General features: G+C 43.2%; 1 protein-coding gene across 1 annotated transcript in view; it reads left to right on the top strand.

The window, feature by feature from the left end:
- LOC145433607 (dual oxidase 2-like) overlaps positions 1-19,588 on the top strand; it is a 34,552-nt gene that overhangs the window by 4,327 nt on the left and 10,637 nt on the right. Inside the window, exons 5-22 of the mRNA XM_080310747.1 lie at positions 1,771-1,902; positions 1,971-2,109; positions 2,361-2,527; positions 2,588-2,675; positions 3,127-3,238; positions 3,302-3,425; positions 5,359-5,532; positions 7,284-7,409; positions 7,470-7,648; positions 7,713-7,837; positions 11,838-11,984; positions 12,051-12,199; positions 13,691-13,849; positions 13,982-14,170; positions 14,376-14,583; positions 15,129-15,222; positions 16,328-16,500; positions 16,659-16,761. Coding sequence (XP_080166873.1) covers positions 1,771-1,902; positions 1,971-2,109; positions 2,361-2,527; positions 2,588-2,675; positions 3,127-3,238; positions 3,302-3,425; positions 5,359-5,532; positions 7,284-7,409; positions 7,470-7,648; positions 7,713-7,837; positions 11,838-11,984; positions 12,051-12,199; positions 13,691-13,849; positions 13,982-14,170; positions 14,376-14,583; positions 15,129-15,222; positions 16,328-16,500; positions 16,659-16,761 — 2,588 coding nt within the window. The remainder of the gene's footprint in view (positions 1-1,770; positions 1,903-1,970; positions 2,110-2,360; positions 2,528-2,587; positions 2,676-3,126; positions 3,239-3,301; positions 3,426-5,358; positions 5,533-7,283; positions 7,410-7,469; positions 7,649-7,712; positions 7,838-11,837; positions 11,985-12,050; positions 12,200-13,690; positions 13,850-13,981; positions 14,171-14,375; positions 14,584-15,128; positions 15,223-16,327; positions 16,501-16,658; positions 16,762-19,588) is intronic.

Here is a 19,588-nt window from a genome sequence, read left to right as displayed (position 1 = left end):
TTCGACTACCTGATAGGCTGTATAGTCGTATACATCAGTGGTTCTCAACCGCCGGTCCGCGACGACATTCCTGCCGGTCCGCCAGGTATATTACAATTTTATACCTTAATTTCAAGATGCAATGTTGAAGGCGATAAGTACAGAACAGATACGAGCTCATCGCTAAACAGTGCAGTTTGCGCGATTATTCGTTTTCAATTCATTCATTTTGTGCAGGGCCGTAACTTGGGCACTCCAAACCGCCCAATTGGAGAGAGGCCGAGCTTGAAAAGGGCCCAAAATTAGTTTGCAAATGAATATAAATCATAGCGCATTAAAAAAAAAAACTTTTTCCAACATTTTTCAATTTCAATTTCAAGAGTTCTAAAAAGTTGGTTTAACAATACTTTAACTGGAAACTGAATAGTCAACAAAATGACTTGGACTCGGACTCGAGTCATAATACCATGACTAGGACTTGACCCTCTGCTCGCTGACTTGGACTCGGACTTGACTCGGTGGTGATTTGATTCGAGTCAAAACTATAAAAGTGAGATTGACTTGTGACTCGAAGTCTTGTGACTTGGTTACAACCCTGCTGAAAAGCGTGCCAAAATTTCGGCAGCGAGAAAACCGATTAAGTCATGAATGATCAAAAATTTTCGCTATTGGCGCGATTAAGCTACATAAACTCTCTGCTTACACTGAGTAGAACGAATGTGCTCACTAGTACAGGTGAAAACCTCCACCCAACTGCAGGGTTTGGGGGCGAAGCCCCCGGAAGTTTTGCTTATCGCCTTGTGGGGGCCCAAGACCAACGTTTTTGGGGGTGGGCTGACGAAGTGTTTTATCGGACCGGATTTGCGCATGGCCGGTATAGCTGCTGTACGGTGTTTTCTTGCGGTACGCATTGTATTCGTAGCTGCCAGAGTAGCCTGCATCTGATGGTAGTGGGCAATGAGCAAGGTAGCACGACAATGTACTTGATTCGACTCCGAAACGCTTCTTCTCTCGATATTGTCAAAAGGAAGATTATTATTCGAGTTGGCGTGGTCGGTTGAACCCACGGCCTTCGGCGAGAGAGACTGTAAACGACTCTCATCGGTATCACTTTTATCTGGACAAGACAATTCTACCTCGACTCAGCAGACTCACTGCCATAAAATGTCACTCTCTATCACCATATAATTGCAAAAAACGGTTGCATACTTTACATTTTGGCTTCATTTCAATTTTGAAAGTTCACCGGTCCGCCAGACATTTTTTGAAATTTTACCGGTCCGCAGCGTGAAAAAGGTTGAGAACCACTGGTATACATACATGGGTGATAAAGAAGAGCCTTTACGATATTTCTGCCAATAAAGTGTAGGGGGCTAATCAGGCCATCGGTACTTTCTGGGCCTTCATTGGGTTTGGTACACGAGAAGCCTACTCCACATCGGGATATGTCTCCATAAGAATAGATGTCGTATTTGTTATATTTATTATTCATTGCAATCGGAGTGAATGCAAAGGGCATGAAAGTGCCACTTACCCGATTCGCACCCTATCCGCTATGGTGGAGATCGGTGAGATACACGACTTTCGTTTACACTCTACGAAATTAAATAGGCGGCGGTAATCATTTTGTCGTCTGCCACCCATCAATACAAAACAATCCATTGATTTCGAAACTTTTACAGCACGCATTTGTTGGTGAGGCCGATGCTGCTTTAATGTTCAATTACATCGGAGAAAATAATATTGTTACATCGATTTAGTAACTGACTGTTCTTTTTCTCTGTAACACAGTTAAACGAGATCACGTCTTTCATCGATGGCGGACTCACGTACGGAGTGAATAAAGCATGGGCAGACGCACTACGGCTTCATAACCATTGCGAAGGTCGCACAGCACAAAGCAATATGTTTTCATCTAAAAAAGTACACTATTGTCGTACCTGAAGAGATAAGGCACAATCACCACAATCGCATTGCAATATCTATCACAGAACGCTACAGACTGTCGTGGGGAGCTTGCATCGTCGGAAGATAAGGGACGGTTACCAATTGAAAACACGATCGGATTACCTTTGGCTAACCCCCCACCGCCCAGGGACCATGAACTTAAATCAGCAAAGAGATTTTTCCGTAAGTTCCGAATCAATTATCCTTATAGTCACATATATATAGGCTCGCCTGTCAGCAAGTGCCGAATAAGCAGGATTGAATTCTGGATTATATTTACTATGTCTGAGCAGTATCTCAGAGCCTATATGTATAGCGGGTGTTCTTCTAAATTAGTAGGAGTTAGCTTCAAGAATAAGAGTGGGCAATGCGCACACGGTAAGCACAGGCATGTTGCATTTGTTGCACAACATCGCGCCGATCTTTTGTTATAGGTCTCGGGAATCCGAGAGGGAATGAAAATCCCTTTCTCCTAACATTCGGTGTGATGTGGTTCCGACACCACAATTGGCTGGCGAGGAAAATCCGGGACGAACATCCGGGCTATTCGGACGAAAAGGTGTACAACGAAGCCCGAGCCCAGAATATAGCGATTCATCAGGTTCGGTCACGACGCTTTACTTACACAGCGATGGATATCTGAAGGCGTTGCCTGTTACAGAAAATCATATTCTACGAATGGCTTCCTGTTTTTCTCGGCAACTGTACCGACTCGATAGCGATCTGTAATGAGGTACCCGCATACGAAGGTAAATACGGAGTATAGCATTATTAGCATTCATGTCGTGTACTCTATATACTGTAGTTTGCCAAGGGCCTTCTAATGAGGTCGTTCGGATATTCAGGATATAAAGCGTCTTAGCACGACAATCCACATTCGCACCCGAGAAGAAATCATAATTCAGATATAATGACAGAGGTGGAAGTCGGGTCGTGCTCGCTTTTGAAAAATATTTAGAATATGAATCGGGCGAAACTCTATTAATCATGACGATATCAAATTTGTGCAAGACCTCGGGCTCACGTAAGGATGAAATCAACATTCGGGCTCACCTTTGTTCAATGACGGCATTGTGACGCCCGTATTATATACAATTCGCGTACGTCGTATGGGCTATAATTGCTACAACAAAATAGTCACTAATCTCCCTCCGGTAACCGACATCTCAATTTCCATGTTTTCATTATGCACGTATGCAGGTTATAGATCATCCGTTCATCCCGGGATAACACACATTTTCCAAAGCGCTGCCATGCGTTTTGGCCACACCTTAGTTCCACCAGGCGTATTTCGTAGGAGCCGTTATGACGAGTAAGGATATCCGCAGCATTGTCTTCCAGGCTGGTCTGTTACTCTAGCTTTTCTTGCTTGCAGTTCTACTGGGGAATGTACTTTTTACAACACATCGCTTCACACAGCGGGCAGTAGGCATGAATTTCAAGAAGTACATGTCAACAGAAAGGGCCTGAGAACCTGCAATACTTATTGGAATCCAACGGTAAGATAATAATCGCATCTACATTGGTGATTTAAGCTCAGATTCAGATGCAATCACATTTTTGATATCCCATCTTGAAATGTTTTGTTTTTGATATTCATGGTGTTTCGACTACATGGTCATTTTACACCAGGCCGGTATTCTTTGTTTTTGATTCCGTAATTACCGACTTGTAGCACGGCCCACATCTAGGCTTTTTATAAGACACCGCTTATGCGGATGACGAGGCTAGGAGGAACCTATAGATACACTAGGGTTACCATACGTCCTCTTTTAAGAGGATTTGCACTCTTTTTGACTTTTTTGAAAATGTCCTCGGAGGACGCCTAAATGTCCTCTTTTTTGAGAATTTTGGTTAAATGACGCGGAAATTGGACTGAGAAATAGGAAATCGGCGGCCAAGGAACGATCCAACGTGCATTTTTGGACTCGAGACAGAAAAATGACCTTTTTTAATCAACCAACGGGAAACCCGAAAGAAATGGGTATTTCAGGGTTGAGCCGGGAAGTTGACCCCTTTTTAGTCAACTTACCAATAAGTCGGGAAAAATTTACCATTTTCTCAGGATTTTACTCCAGTATTGTAAGTATAAAAATTGAAAAAGTGTCCTCTTTTCAGATTTCCAAAATATGGTAATCATATGATTAACCTCCATCCCTTAGGTAGGAATACTGGAGTCAACCTCCGTCGGACTCGCACCCGCAACCCATTGGTGTTGAAGCCGTGGATTATACCTCTACGCTAACTCTCTGTACATGAAACCTATATTGCTTAGCCACCTCACCCACTCAAGGCACACTTCGACTAGAGGCAAAATCGGGCAAGCTATCAAATGTCCCACACATGTTGCAGTTGCTATATCCCTTACCACCACGAAATTTCTCGGAAAAGGTTTAAGAGTTTAGTCGCATAAAAATTGTTTGACAAATATTCATATTAGCCGGATGTGATCAAAGTAATGCTTCGCAATGTATTCGTGGTTCGAACGGAAGTGACGACCTTTTTATAGTCAACCAACGTAAAGTGTGAAAGAAAAACCTTATTTTTGGAGTTGAGCCGAATTCTTTGTTGGGGTGATGCCTGCAAGAATACAATTGACTCACCGCAAAAACTTTAACATCGGATCATCCGTATCATTACCAAAGCCCCACGGGGGCCTAGATGTGCAACGACTATATTTCACCGCGCAGACAAAGGCGCACAAGTACAGCACACCCGTGTCAACGAAGAAAAACTACCATATGATCAGGACTGAATACAAGAAAACGCATTGTTCTATCAAGTATGCCGGACCCCAATTGTGGAACAGCATCTCGCTGGCTATCCGACAGTCGTCGAGCATGTCCGCATTCAAGTCGAAATACAAGCAATTTCTACTAAATGAATAGTAGCCAGTCTTCAGGATTACCGAACCACGACCTAACATCGACCTCGCCCTCCGCCACATGTCACCTCATTTTGTCGCTTGCGTATTATATTCTCTGCATTACTTTTCATTCAGTGTGCAATCTGTGCATGCCTCTTATATACTTCGCCTAGGCTGAGGTGGGTGTCTGATCTTAAATTTTACTCCACAATTCTAAATCTGAAAATTTTCAAAAAGCGTCCTTCATTCCCGATTCTCAAATATGGTAACCATAAAGTCATCGAGCAGAGGGTCAAGTCCGAGTCATAATGTTGTGACTCGATTCCAAGTCATTATGTTTACAGTTCAGTTTCCAGGTAAAGTCTTGTTAAACCCACTTTTTATAACTCTGTTAGGTGATATCGAATAGTTTGTATTTATAATATAATAATTTTCCTCACATTTAGCAGTTTCTATGGTCGCATTGTCAAGTACCAGTACCAATGGACGAAATCCCAATAGTGTGGCTACTTTACTATTCTTCGAAATTACAATGAAATATCGGTCATATTGCTCTGTATTGGTAGGAAGCTTTGACCGAAAAGTTGGGTTCATCCGAAGATGGTTTCAGCGAACTGCTCATGGGGATGGCCAGTCAGATTTGCGAGCGTGAAGACAACATCATAACTCCCGACTTACGGGGAAGCGTGTTTGGCCCTCTCGAATTCTCTCGTCGTGATCTCATGGCCATCAATATTCAAGTAAGATTTTTCGCAAGGCAAGAATAGACCCTGACAGTAGCTCCTGTATTGTTGCAAAAGGTTTTCACATATGTCATATACTATAATGTAACAAATTCTTCTCGTCTCTAAGCTCTACCATGTGTATGGTTTCCTATTGTACCGCTGCATCATTCAGACTCATGTCAAGGTCGTGCCACGGAGGGGCAGCTCTGTGGTTGCATAACCTTAACGAAATTGATAAGCTTCTGTAACTCTGCTACAATTCCGTATATTCAATGCAGTCCCAAATGGAAACGTAGTTATCGCTGGCTATTTCGACCAGTTGTTATGACAATTTCACTTTAAAAAGTTTATGAAAACATATCCCCAAGCTACTAAAGTAGGGCTTCTTGATTTTTTTAGGCTGCGACCTAAATCTGAGTTTGGTGTCATCTTGCGACCCAAGCCTCACACATAAAAATAATATATTTTTAATATTTGTATGCTATGTTTACGGGTATGTATGACGTAGACAGCGCAGACAACATGTTGTACACAACTCAGCTCTATAAAACATTTCACCCACACGCGATTTCCAATTGGGATGCATGATTTCCTCTACGGTCGCATTTATACTGTATTTGTACCACTCAGCCTGGACGGAACTGTGTAGGTGCAGACAACCAGACATTTCAATTTCCAAGGTTTTGGCTAACCAGCGACGGTCATTCTTTGTCAAGGTTTTATCGCCGCCGATCTGTTTGGCACCGCACTTTGCCCAGTCGTATATGCCTGCCGAGACTTCATGTCTTCATGTGTACCGGCGCAGAAGGCAGAATGGGTTGGCCTCTAAATAGATGTGCATCATAGTCTCGCACCCACTCGTTGCACACACCCCAACACTAAGGCCTCCAAATGGTCTCCGACTTTATTTTCCAGAGAAACCAATGTCAGATAAATTTTATGTGTGTCTCTCTCATTGTACCAAACACATGGCCTCGAATATGGACAAAACATCCACACGAAATCGCGCGAGGCGCGAAGAAATATTTTCGCTGCAACAAATATTACATCGATATTGAGAGATTGCCCGGGTGCAGTCGCGACCAAAAATTATACCCTTCGCGACCCGTATACTTGAAGAACCGCTGTACTAAAGTCTAACCTCTAACAAGTAATAAGTTTTGCCTGACAATACTGTTAAGTATGGATGCGGCGGTAGTCAAGAAAATATAACCATTTGATTGAGCAGTGAGAGTAGGTACTGACCGTACTGACCGGTACCGACCGCTTCAATTACAATGACTTGCCATTCGTGTGGAGTAAAATATATTTAAAGAATTTCGTAGCAGTTTCGTATGACGTTTTGCGTTCGTGCGTGTTCATCTCTCCATACATCCCAACCCAGTGCACTTTAATCGGTGTGCTCGGTGCACCCCTGAGTGCATAAAAATATACATGGGGTGCAACAGTACAGAAGGGTGCACAGGGGTGGTTTATTTATATCCTATTGTTATTTATATCCTATTGGTTTCGTGATTTTCATGACATAATTCCAGTAATAAGCCTCCGTAATATCTTACATGAAACTGATGTACTTTTAAAATTTACACACCTGGGCTTGCATAGCTTAAACCGGCAGGGGTGCACGAGTCAAAGCTACAACTTTGAAGGGCGCACCGCTCCAAAAAAGAGTGAAAGCATTATTCCATCCAACACTTATGACAAGAAATTACCGCCTGAGCACGCGTCAAATCCGATCCATAATCATAAATATTCGCCTATGACAGAGAGGAAGAGACCACGGTCTACCAGATTATAACACAGCCAGAGATTATCTTGCTCTCGGGCGACGGCAGGATTTCAGATCGGTCAATCCGGAGTTATTCAGTGATGATGACAGAGACGGCCCCAACGTGAGTGATTGGCAACTCTCATTTGATACAGGGATGTTATTGGTTTCGCAATTATTCTAGCTCCTACGCAAGTTCATCGAGGTCCACAACGGGAACATAGAAAATGTCGACATTTGGACAGGGGGCTTGCTGGAGACTACTACAGACGGTCCGGGGGAACTGTTCCGCGCTGTAATCCTCGATCAGTTCGTTCGTATTCGGGACGGGGACCGGTTTTGGTTCGAAAATCGCGCGAACGGGTGAGCTTGTAGACACGGAGACGATAGCTTTCACAGCTTCATCGAGATCTGTCGCCGTTTGAAGATTGTTATCTGACGAGGAGTTTGAATTCGTTATGAACACGACGCTGAAAGACGTGATCCTCAATACCAACCCGGATCTCACCGACGTCGACATACAGAATATGCCATTCCTTTGGGATGAGAGCAGTGAGTGATATCAATTACTCCCACGGGTGTTCAAAGTCGCCAGTGTTGCTGCTCAAGAATATATAGAAGTGACACTGAAAATTTCTACTTAGTTACAAGTAGAAGTAGCAATTTCATAGACCTGTCAAAACTACGTAAAGAGGACGTAGAAAATAAGATATGAAAAGTACTAAAGTAAGTATAGTTTCAAAAGACAGATTTGGTCGATGGGTCACATACGTTTAGCGGTTAATCGGAGGGGACCAGTGACCAGGGCTTTGGAGCAGCCGTAAATTTAAACTGCTCCAGCTCCGGCTCCGGAGCTTTTTGCTATAATATATTAGCTCCGGCTCCAGCTCCGGAGCCGCAATATTACCACTGCTCCGGCTCCAGCTCCGGCTCCGGCTCTGAAATTATCGAATGGGCCTTTCTATATCAGGGATGGCCAACCTGTGGGCCAAATGTGGCCCGCGAGAGGGTTTTGCTTGGCCCGCAAGGTAATTTCCTACTATATTATCGAAAATGAATTGCTCAGATTGTGAACTTGCAATGTAAACCACAAATTACAAGTCTGGCTGCGACACTTGGGATGTTGATGACTAAACTCAGTTCCGACGCATTGGCAGATCCGGGGTTCAGTCAGTAAATCGTCGTACATTACAATAAACTAAAATAGTAGTGAATTTTTCTACACGCTTCGCGTGTTTAATTGTCACACGATTTCTTGCTTGGTAGCCTACCCCCAACTGAAAATGAAAAAAGCGCCAAATTTACCCGATTGAGTCTAACATGTATTCGCAATTACGGGAGAAAGTCTTTTCGCGTTTGCGCTCGCATAAAGATCGTCGACGGTGAAATGTAGACACAAAATCATTGTCGCATATTATCGGAGAAGTTTGATATCGATGTGGCCAGACGCCGACCAGTCGTGTCGTTGCAAACTGAGCCTAGCGGGCGGTATACAGTAGACCCGCAATATACTCAAGTAATAATATTGACCTAGTCTATTTATAAACTTTAAAACTTTTACCCGCTTGGCGCGGCTAGTGGACCGCGCACTCGGTTGTCAATTGCATGTGCCCCGCGAGAAGGTTGGCCATTCTTAGTCTATATAGATTACTAATCTACCCATAGGTTAGTTATCTATAGTTAGGCTTACCATATTTTGGAAATCTAAAAAGAGGACACTTTTTCAGAAAGTTCAGACATGCAAAACCGGAGAAGAATTCTCAAAAACCGGTAAATTTTTCCCACTTCGTGATCGGTTGACTAAACAAAAAAAAAAGGGTAATCACTTCCGCTCAGAGCTCAAAATACCGTTTTTCTCTCAACATTGCCAGTTGGATGACTAAAAAATAAGGTCATCTTTTCGCTCAGAGTTAAGATCACCGTTTTTCACTCCGAAATGCCCGCCGGAGCTTAACTTCTGTGCTAATTTGCGGCATATCACTCGCAATTTCCTCTAAATCTGACCTAAATTTTCAAAAAAGAGGACAAAATCTCAAAAAAGAGGACAAAAGGGCGTCCTCCGAGGACACTTTCAAAAAAGTCAAAAAAGAGGACAAATCCTCTTAAAAGAGGACGTATGGTAAGCCTATCTATAGTAATCTAGAGTCTGTCAGCCGTCAGTAACATCCGATGTAGCAACAAAGACATAGGTGCCGCCGTGCTGGCTTGTGACGTCAAAATGAATACTTGTCAATTGTCGATAACACCATAGTTGCACTAGAACGCACTTTACTCTAAGGCTAAGCCATTGCTGTGCCCGGCATTAAAATTCAGGCCTGCTGTTCAATTATGATAAATCAGCAGATGTGGTCGTTGCATATATAATAGCATCTTATGAAATACGTCGGAGCCGGAGCTACTCCTCAAATAACGGGCTCCAGCTCCGGCTCCGGCTCCGGCTGAATTTTATGTAGAGCTCCGGCTCCGGCTCCAGCTCCGGCGAAAATGCACGGCTCCGGGGCTCCGGCTCCGGGCTCCGGCTCCGGCTCCAAAGCCCTGCCAGTGACCACGTTCAAATTAGAAATTTGGATCATTGCGACTTACGAAAAATGACCAATAACATATAACGTTACCGTGATATAGTTCGTTCACTTATTTGCATGACAATTGTGTTTGAGATCTGTGGAAATTCAAAGGCCTGCACACCTATACTTAACCATGAATCGACACTCGGGTAGTCATTCCCCGCTAACCTGTTGTATGTTTGGTGTTATTTTGATACCGACTTCAGTGTTGTTGTGATTACCTTTCTGTGTTAATGATCATTCGTCGTAATGTACTGGCGTGGACTAGAATGATTGCAGACTATCTACCTATTTCGCGCACTGAAAAGTATGTTGCTGTTGTCTTAACTGTTGGTGTTGCTAGTATCGTAGTCAAGGTATTAGTTCATTTAATCCAGTGGTTCCCAACCTTTTTGTCTTCATTCCCCACTACAGATTTATTCCGTGCCTTCATTCCACACCTGGACCGTAACAGCACTTCGTCAGTCTCCCCCCCCCAAAAAAAAACGTTGGTCTTGGGCCACTCACAGGGTGATAAACCCAACTTCTGGAGGCCACGCCCCCTAGAACCCCCTCAGCCCCCTGAACCTGTACGCTCTTCCCTCGTTACTTATTAACAACATTGGGTCTACTGTTTCGAGCGTCGCCTTATTTCGACTAAACGCGCCAAGCGTTAATTTTTTTTATAATTCATGTTTGGATCGGTCAATATGATCGGGAATTGCATATTGCTATCAATCTTTTATCCCCTCTCTGCTCACGTAATCAGATTTACCGGTACTGCTGGGTGAGGTATGTTAGAAAAGGTAATACTCCTAAATACGTATTAAACACCTTCGGACGGACCCGTTGGTATATTGACTTCGTTACATTATGCTATTTCGTGACCTCCTATATCTGCTATTTCGAATGATATGGAAATCGCCAAAACTAAAAGGCACACACGGTTTCAAATTAGTATTGCTTTACTGGCAATGGATTGGTCTTCTGGGGTTCATATCTCCGGGACAGGAATATTCGGTGCCAGCCATTTAGCTGCCTATGGACAACTAAACATAGGCGATATGTATATTGTATATACATCGAAGTTTCCTGTCACCTTGTGGGCATTCCTTCTCGGCCAAGTTCTTCTCGCTGCTGATCGTTCTAGCACACTTCTCGGAGTCGTATGTTACATGGCCTATAACTTCATATGTCTTAGTTGGTGCGTCGAGACGCAGTAATGGCTGACGCCGAAGTGTCCATTTCTATAAATTCTACGTATTTTCGAGGGGAAGGGTACCCAATAATCAAGATATTCGACAACATTAAACCGCGCCCCCAGCGCAAAAATATTTTGAAAAAGTGGCATAATTTAAAAAGAACTCTACAATTTATTTGAGTTCACAAAATAATTTTGGACCCCTTCGAGCTCGCTCCCCCCCACTTGGGGGGGTTTGGGGTGCGGCAGTTACGTTCCTGTTCTCCACTACCCAACACTTTTGGCATCACATACTACAAACACACAACCACACCAGTACGCAAGACAATCGCCAATAACTGCAACATAAAACGTATTGTGAACCGATACCAGTAACGCTCAAAATTTCGAGAAAGCGTTATTTCAGGTCAAACTAGTCAGTAATCATGCTGAATGCGTTTGTGACGCCATCATTGGCCATCCAGAGTAAAAAATGGGGTTTTGTGAACAAAACGCAATATCATTTTCGATACATACATTCCAGAGCAGTTAATTGGTAACGGTAATTGCGCATGTGTTTCCGTGAATATGTAGACTGTCCCGTATAAAATTTTGAACAAATGCGTCTATACCCCACCAGAAACCATTGAATTCCCCACCACTGGGAAATTCCCCACCGTTTGGAAATCACTGATTCAATTCGAAGTAGAAGTGCTTACGAATATTGTTTCGTGCTCACGACATAGCCTCTTCAATTCCAATGGCCCCTATACATTGGCCCCTACATTGGCCGAGGTCACGGTGTACATCGACAGTCTCATTTCCCTAGATGATGCGAACGCCAAGTGTCCACAACCGTTTCCTCTGAAGGCATCCACCATGGAGGATTGCACTGAGCCCAAATATTTCGACTACTTCGGTGGGAGCGAATTGTCGTACGCGCTGTCCTGGACAGTGTTGGGCCTCTACGTCATACGTAAGTCGAACAGCAGTACGCTATGCTCTACTCATTCTTTATCGATCCCTCTTGCGTCTATTGCAGTCATGCTTATGTTACTATACTGCCTTGCACGAAGGAGCATGTTGCAAAGGAAAGAGTCCCAAAAAATCGCGGCACACGCGGGCTCTGGCGCGAACCCAGAAACTGCGATTTTCTATGAATTACTTGGGGAAGAAGAACGGCAAATTCAGGTTACCCCTCAATACCAGCAATGTAAATTCTTAATAAACTGAACTGAACAGAACGTATGAAAAATTCCGCATGTTAGATTTCTAAACTCTGTCGCTTCTTCAGAAAGAGTCCTAACAGCGACTCTGAATTTACAGAGGTGGTCGGTAAGAAAGTACTTCTAGTATTAGAGTGCACTCAAGTAGGTTTTCCCTGCTTGCAGTGTTTTCTCAAGTGGTTATTTTGTAGACTATTTCCACTTCTATATAATTGAACACTTTTTAGGCAAAGCTACTTACTTTTTCTGATTTGCATCTTAAAAAGTAGAAAGTAGTTTTTCGATAAGTGTACATCGCATTTAAGAGTGAAATCGTCATAAACTATAGTGAAATACCTCCTATATCAGGGGTTCTCAACCTTGTTGGCTCCGCGGATCGGCAAAACTTTGAAACAAGTGGTGCGGACCAGTGAACCTTAAAAAATCAAAATCAACCCTAAATTTAATTACGATTTACGACAAATGTATACAAGTCGATTGTAATGCTGGAAACTCCATTTGATGATGCTTTTCATATATTGGATAATTATGAGTGCATTGCGAAGTGTGATTGACGTTTCTTACAAGGCGAAGCTAGCGAAGACCTGTTCAAGAGCACTAACTTGATTGTGATTGTTCGGTATCCTTTGAAAGAAATGCTACTTTTATGTTTGCTGTAGCTCCTATTATGCTTACAATTGTCGCTTAATTGGACTGTCAGAATTAAACAACGTTTATTAATGAGTCTCAATAGCTTCCACATATAACTTGTCCGAAACGATATGCATAGTCTAGTTTTCGACAATTTCGCACAACACTTGCACCATTTTGCCCGACGTCCAAGGCAGACCATAAACGCTGACACCATGCACTGAAATGCGTTCCAAGATTCTAACTCAATTTTAAAATTGACGTTTTATTTCTCTAAATACCGGACAAACGTCAAGCTTTCAGTTTGGAATTGGGATAAAAAAATCCAATATATTTGACGGACCGGCTTGAAACCTGCCACGAACTGGTGGTTGAGAACCACTGCCCTATATCACAGCAATTCAATGAGTTTCGAAACTTGTACCTCTATTCGTATAGTATCAATAGTCATTTTGCATTAGTCTCGAAAGTGCATCTTGCAGTTGCGAAAGTAACCACTTCCGATTAACTGCATGGTAGGAGTGTACGATTCCTTGACCGAACCCTACTGTTTGAAATTACTTTTCAGACCATTTTTACTTCCACTTGAAGTGGTTTTGACATGTCTTGGAAATGGCTATTTTGACTTGTAGTTGGATAGAAACGTAGGCCTACCGCATTACTTCTACTTGAGAAGCACGCTAACTACTTTGACCACCTCTGTATAGAATACCTTATGTTGCATATACGACAAAACGACGCGACAAAATCCAACATTTGTGTTGTGACGCACCTGTCTTCACCCTGATTACCCAGTGATGTAATCGACACATACATTCACTTCCAGATTTCTCTGGGTCCCGGAAAAGCGATCATAACAAAATCGGCCCGCGGATCCAAGCTCCGTACGATATCACTTCGAGGAACCGTGAAAATAATGCAGTCCGATACACGAACAAGATTTTTACTCGCTTTGAGACTTGATGAAACGGAGACATACGATCTTGTAAGCTTTGCCAAGCAGTGTTTGTACATATATATTGTTTCAAGAATACATGTATTATCTCCAACGATGACGAGTAAACGATACACTACACCTACATGCCGTCATACAATTTCATGTGGTTTTAATTGACAGGTTCTCACTTTCGCGGATTCTAACGAAAGACACAGATTTCAACAAAAGTTCAAGGGATTTTCGGAACGTGAGGGAGTACAACTACAAGACAAGGGGCTGGTCAAGGAAAAGGTTCTCCTGAATACCGTAAAGACGAAGAAAAAACGCGATGAAGAACTGGAAAATTTTTTTGGCCAATACGCGAAACGGGTGGGAAAGTGTGACATCGCAATATGTTTGGGAATATCCACACCGATACGTAAAATGTACAGGAATAATGACCGGATTCATTTTCACTTATCTTGTCCATGATCGAATAGGTTGTGTTCGACATCGATGGAAGCTTATACACTATTATATATATATTCTATATGTTTAACAACCCGTTATTGTATTCTTGTTTTTATCGTCATAGGTTTACAAGTTTGGAACGTCCCAACCGATATCCGACGATGAACACAAGTATGCGAACATTGTTCTAAGCAAACAAGAACTTGCGGACTACCTGAAATTGAGACCCGATAGTCTGTTCGTGGATCAAATGTTTCAAACGGCAGACAGGGACGGGAGTGGTTTCATTAACTACCGGGAATTCATGAGCGTAATGTGGATATTTACGAAAGGTTTGTCCGACGAAGCGAATTTGCGGCGCAATGCGACATGAAATATAGTCGCATTCGGCACTTTCGAGCTCGTCAAACTTGACATCAAACATCCCTTCTTCACCTTGTTTAAAAACCCGACGTTGTCGGGAATCACCGACATCTAGATGATAAGAATGAGGAAAAGATTATTCCTAAACCAAAATATAGTTGCTAGCTTGCCACTCTCATCCCCATATCGAGTTTCCCGCACTCCAAAGCTTGAAATTGGCGATGTATCCAGCATTATGATGCTGTTAGTACATATATGAAACAATTCTGATCCCTAAGTAATTGCGAACAAATGTGAGTAATGCGGAGGGACACAAAATCATTCGAGTGAACAGTAGTTACATGTATGACTGCATTGTACATTGTACAAGTCTGAATTTTCGTTAACGCCGTTCAATCGCCACGAGCTTGAAGCATATCTTCGGAAATATCGGTTTCGTGATCTCTTTCGTGATTATCATTTGACATTCAATAAGCTTCGACACATATTGATCTGAGTCGTTTGCCATTAACAGGTGATGCCAAGGAAAAAGCAAGCTTAATGTTCAACATGTACGACGTGGATCAGTCAGGAAAGCTGACGATGGACGAGTTTCGGATGATGCTCGAGTAAGCGCCATAGCCCACACGAATTTATTTTTGTAGTGTCATATATATCACAAATATTTGCAACAACTGAAGTTAAGCATAAAAGAAGTTTATGGAAAATCACACAGAATAACGCAGGTGTAAAGCACTCTTTCTGAAGTTAGTTCGGAAATCACAAACAGTGGTGGCTTTTGGGGTGAGCGAGGTGGGCTGTCCGCCCCCTGGTCGAAGGGCCCCCCTCTTTGGTCAATCATCAAATCTCTGCATTTGTTAGAAAAGTCCCATATCCCGATAATCATCAAGTCTCTGCATGCGGTAGAGGTACTTGGTTTTGATGCGACCTATCCTTTGCAACCATGCAATAATAGATATGACCTAATCCAGTGCCTGGCTCAAACCTTGACGTGGTGTGCTGGCTCGTTACTAATGTCAGGCGGTAGCTTTCCAGATTAGTGTGGGTCCATTTAGCCTGTAGCAGTTGTATCGCTATTCCATAAGATTGCGCTATATGCCATAAATCTTCAACATAAAGGCATGAGCTATAGTTAAATGGTTCACTTATTTTATAATTTGACAATGTATGATAAAAGAAGGCTCTCGAGCTAAAGTAATTCAACATTCCAGACTACTTCAAACCCGTGTTATAGTGTGTACATTCACATGACGTAATCCCGTTCCATATGGCGCACTAATATTAAGTTGGTACCAATAGACGCGAAAGGGTGGTCTGAGGGGCGGAGCTCACCAGAAGCTGCCATTACAAACTTATAGCCCCCCCCCCCAATCGTAGGGCCACCACTGATCACAACCTACCTATGAAAACTGTAGGTCTATTTGCGGGGATGCATATCCGTATTTTGACCCATCATTGTGGGCACTGGGCAGTTGTCACATAGGATGAATCATTCGCTGGTATACTTACTACCTTCCTTACTTTTAATGGTAAATACTTCAACACGAGCATTTTGCAGTTTTGCAGCGTACATATTGTCAGTTTATACGCCTTGAAACATGCATTTAACCATACTTTTATACCTGACGAAAAAAACTCACGATATAATTACAAAATACCATACTTCAAGTATGACATTTGTTTCCGACTGTAACGACAGTGGTACCATTCCAGGTCAACGATGGATATGGTGGATACAAACATGAACACGTCGACAATCGACGGCTTGGTGCAAGAACTTCTGAGAACCCACGGACTCCAGCATAAGACGCAGTTAACTCTCGACGATTTTCAAACCATCATGAGCCAGTACACGGACGAATTAGACGACTACCAAATCATCGAAGGTATGGTCATCGTCATGCATAGCTGGTACGCATGACAGACTTGATTTTTTCAACTGCGAGCAATACACGATGTGGTAAAGTGGCTTTATATGACAAACCAGCAAATGTCGATAACGGAACTCCTGACTGTTACAACAATATTCCTTCTCGTGTTACAGAAGGGCCTGCATCAAATAACGGCACCGGTCGGGCAGCTATCTCGCGAAATCGGGAGACCAGGATTCACAGAGCAAGACGAACGGCCAGAGAAAACATTGCGAAGTGCGTTGGTTTCGAATGATGTCATCATACCGTACTTAGAACAACTTGATCGTTTCTTTGACATTGACCTCACCGTCTGTACGTACATTTGTATGCATGATACGGCGTTCTCATTGGTGCTGTCGCGCAGATGTGCCAAGGTTGGTTATAGCGGCCCATTAGTCAGTGGTTCAATCCCCCAGCCCGGTCAGACCAAAGACCCAATCAGTAAACTGGTATCCGTGACTTTCCCGCTTGGCGCTCAGCATTTCCAGGATGGTGCAAGACTTATAAAGCCTTACAAAGCTATTTCTGCATCTTCCATGTCTAGCGGCACCTATACAATTGTTCATCACGCAGTCATGGTATGCATATGCACGGATGGAATGTATTTATATCATGAGTCAGTGTATATGGCGCAAAAACATCCACGTGCTCGAAAATATATCACGTCCTAAATCCAGAGAGTCTGAACTAAGCTTATCGACTTTCAAAGTCAATTACATGCACTTTTATTATTATATATGAAAAAGGAGGAGATTAAATACAGATCATGCACAACCATATCTCCCTCCTCTCCCTCTGAATCGCCCTATCCGATGAAAACCTTACATAAATCCAATTTATGTCCATTTATCTAAATACCGAAACTCATACCATAGCATAGCTCTAGAACAGTGGTACCCAAACTTTTTTGAGCTACCGCCCCCCTGGACAACGAATGAAGTGCCTGCCCCCCCCCCCCCCGACACCCCTAACCACGCCTAAATCATAAAACGAAAGTTGTTCTGCATTTATTATAGTTAATAATGAGACTGATGAAGCTGCGGGTGCATTATTATAATATTATCATCATCCTCGTCATATTGGGTTCGAGTTTTGATAAGAACAATCTCATTCTAAAATTTACAGTCACAGCACTGACAACACGATCTATCAAATATGAGCGAGTAAGGGCAATGGTTTCACTATTACCAAGACCGGATATATTCCTCTCATAAATTTTGCAAAATATGCCCGTCAAGTAGACGCGATATCGTTTCTCGCAACCAGAACGCTGTGACGAAGGCCACGTGTCGCGCCGTGACGAAAGCGCTGTGGAAAATCCACGATCGTTTGACACAGAGGATAAAATCACACAAGACAGTGTCTCGTAAAATGCCATCACACCTTGTAGTGAGCAATAATTGCTTAAATACTTCGTAGTTCTGAAAGCACACAATGAACCACGGTTTTCAGGTATACTGCCGACTGCTGAATTACTCCATTGAAAGGCAGGATCCACATTGTTAAGTAACAATGGACTTTTCTGGAACGGCTGAGTAGATAGACCAGTGGTTCTTAACCTTTTTTCCTCCAGCGCCCCCTTTCAAAAATTATCGTGCTCCAGCGCCCCCCAACCTCATATTATAAGGAATGTAATAAAGACAATGAGTAAGAGGGAGGGCCGCAACAGCACTTCGTCAATCCCCCTAAAAACGATTGCCTTGTGCACCCATAGCGTGATAAACCAAACTTCTGAGGACTTCGCCCCCAAGAACCCCATAGCGTGATTTCGATGGTCAGCAAAGTTTGTGTGGCCTGTTCGCCCTAGGTACCAAAATTTTCTATAATGCTTTAATGAATAGGTGGTATTTACATATATAAGTCGCTATAAACTTTTTATCCTCTCAGCCCACGTAATCAGATTTACCAGCAGCGCGGAGTGAGCTGGTGTACAGGAAAATAAAGGGCACGTAATTAATAATTAAACTTATTCGGGCGTGCCCGTAGGTACAATTAATTCGTTACCAGGGCCGTAACAGCACTTCGTCAGCCCCCCCCAACAAAAAACGTTGGTCTTGAGTCCCCATCGGGTGATAAACCAAACTTCCGGGGGGCTTCGCCCCCAGACCCCCATTCGGCTGTCCGATATTTGCTGATAATAGTCATCTACATTGGGCGTCCATTTACTGAGGCAGCTATTCTCGCTTAGACGCGCGAAGCGCGAAACATTTCACTAATTAATGATTGAATTGGTCAATATGATCGGGAATTGCATGCATATTGAGATCAATTTTTATCCTCTCTCTGCTCACGTAAACAGATTTACCGGTAAAGCTGAGTGATGTGTGATTGAAAAGGTAGGACCTCTCAATAATAATCATACATCTTCGGGTGTATACCCGTTGGCAGGAACGAAACGGCACTTCGTCAGGCCCCCGAAAAAACTTGGGTCTTGGGCTCCCATAGGGTGGTAAACCGACCGCCCCCCATCACGTTGTTCGCTTTTGCCGCGGAATCAGCTGTACTGTTTAGCGTGCCTTTGCGAAGCGCGAAAACTGTCGATATCATACTAGAATCGGACAGTAGGCTAAGATCGAGGATTGCATATATATTGCTATCAATTTCTTGTCCTCTCTGCTCACGTTACCAGATTTACCGGTAGAGCTGAGTGCGGTACAATGTTCCCTCTAAGCTGCGCACGTGCGCAGTGCCGACACGGTCGCTGCGCACAGAAAATCTACGTTGCGCACAACAAATCAGAAGTTATGACCTTTTTTTAGTCGTTACGCACTGTTGTCCAAGGGTCAGCGCAGTGAGTTGTTGAGTGTGCGCAGACTCATCAAAACTTAAAGCGAACATTGTGAGGTGTCTTGGAAACTGTAGGGCCCGTAACTAATAATTAAACATATTCGGGCGGGCGAACCCGTTGGTATGACTTCGTTGCATGATGTTATTTCGTGACCTCCTGTCTGCTATATCAAAAACGGGGATCGCCCAACGGGGATATCGCCCAACGGGGATATCGCTCAACAGGAATATCCCTGTCGCCAAATCGTACTAAACTAAAAGACGCACACGATTT

Source organism: Botryllus schlosseri, chromosome 2 (genome assembly GCF_051294905.1).
Source record: "Botryllus schlosseri isolate E-star chromosome 2, Bs_hap1, whole genome shotgun sequence".
In the NCBI taxonomy this organism is placed as follows: domain Eukaryota; kingdom Metazoa; phylum Chordata; class Ascidiacea; order Stolidobranchia; family Styelidae; genus Botryllus; species Botryllus schlosseri.
Note: the sequence above shows the minus strand (reverse complement) of the source record. Positions and strands in the feature narration are given on the sequence as shown.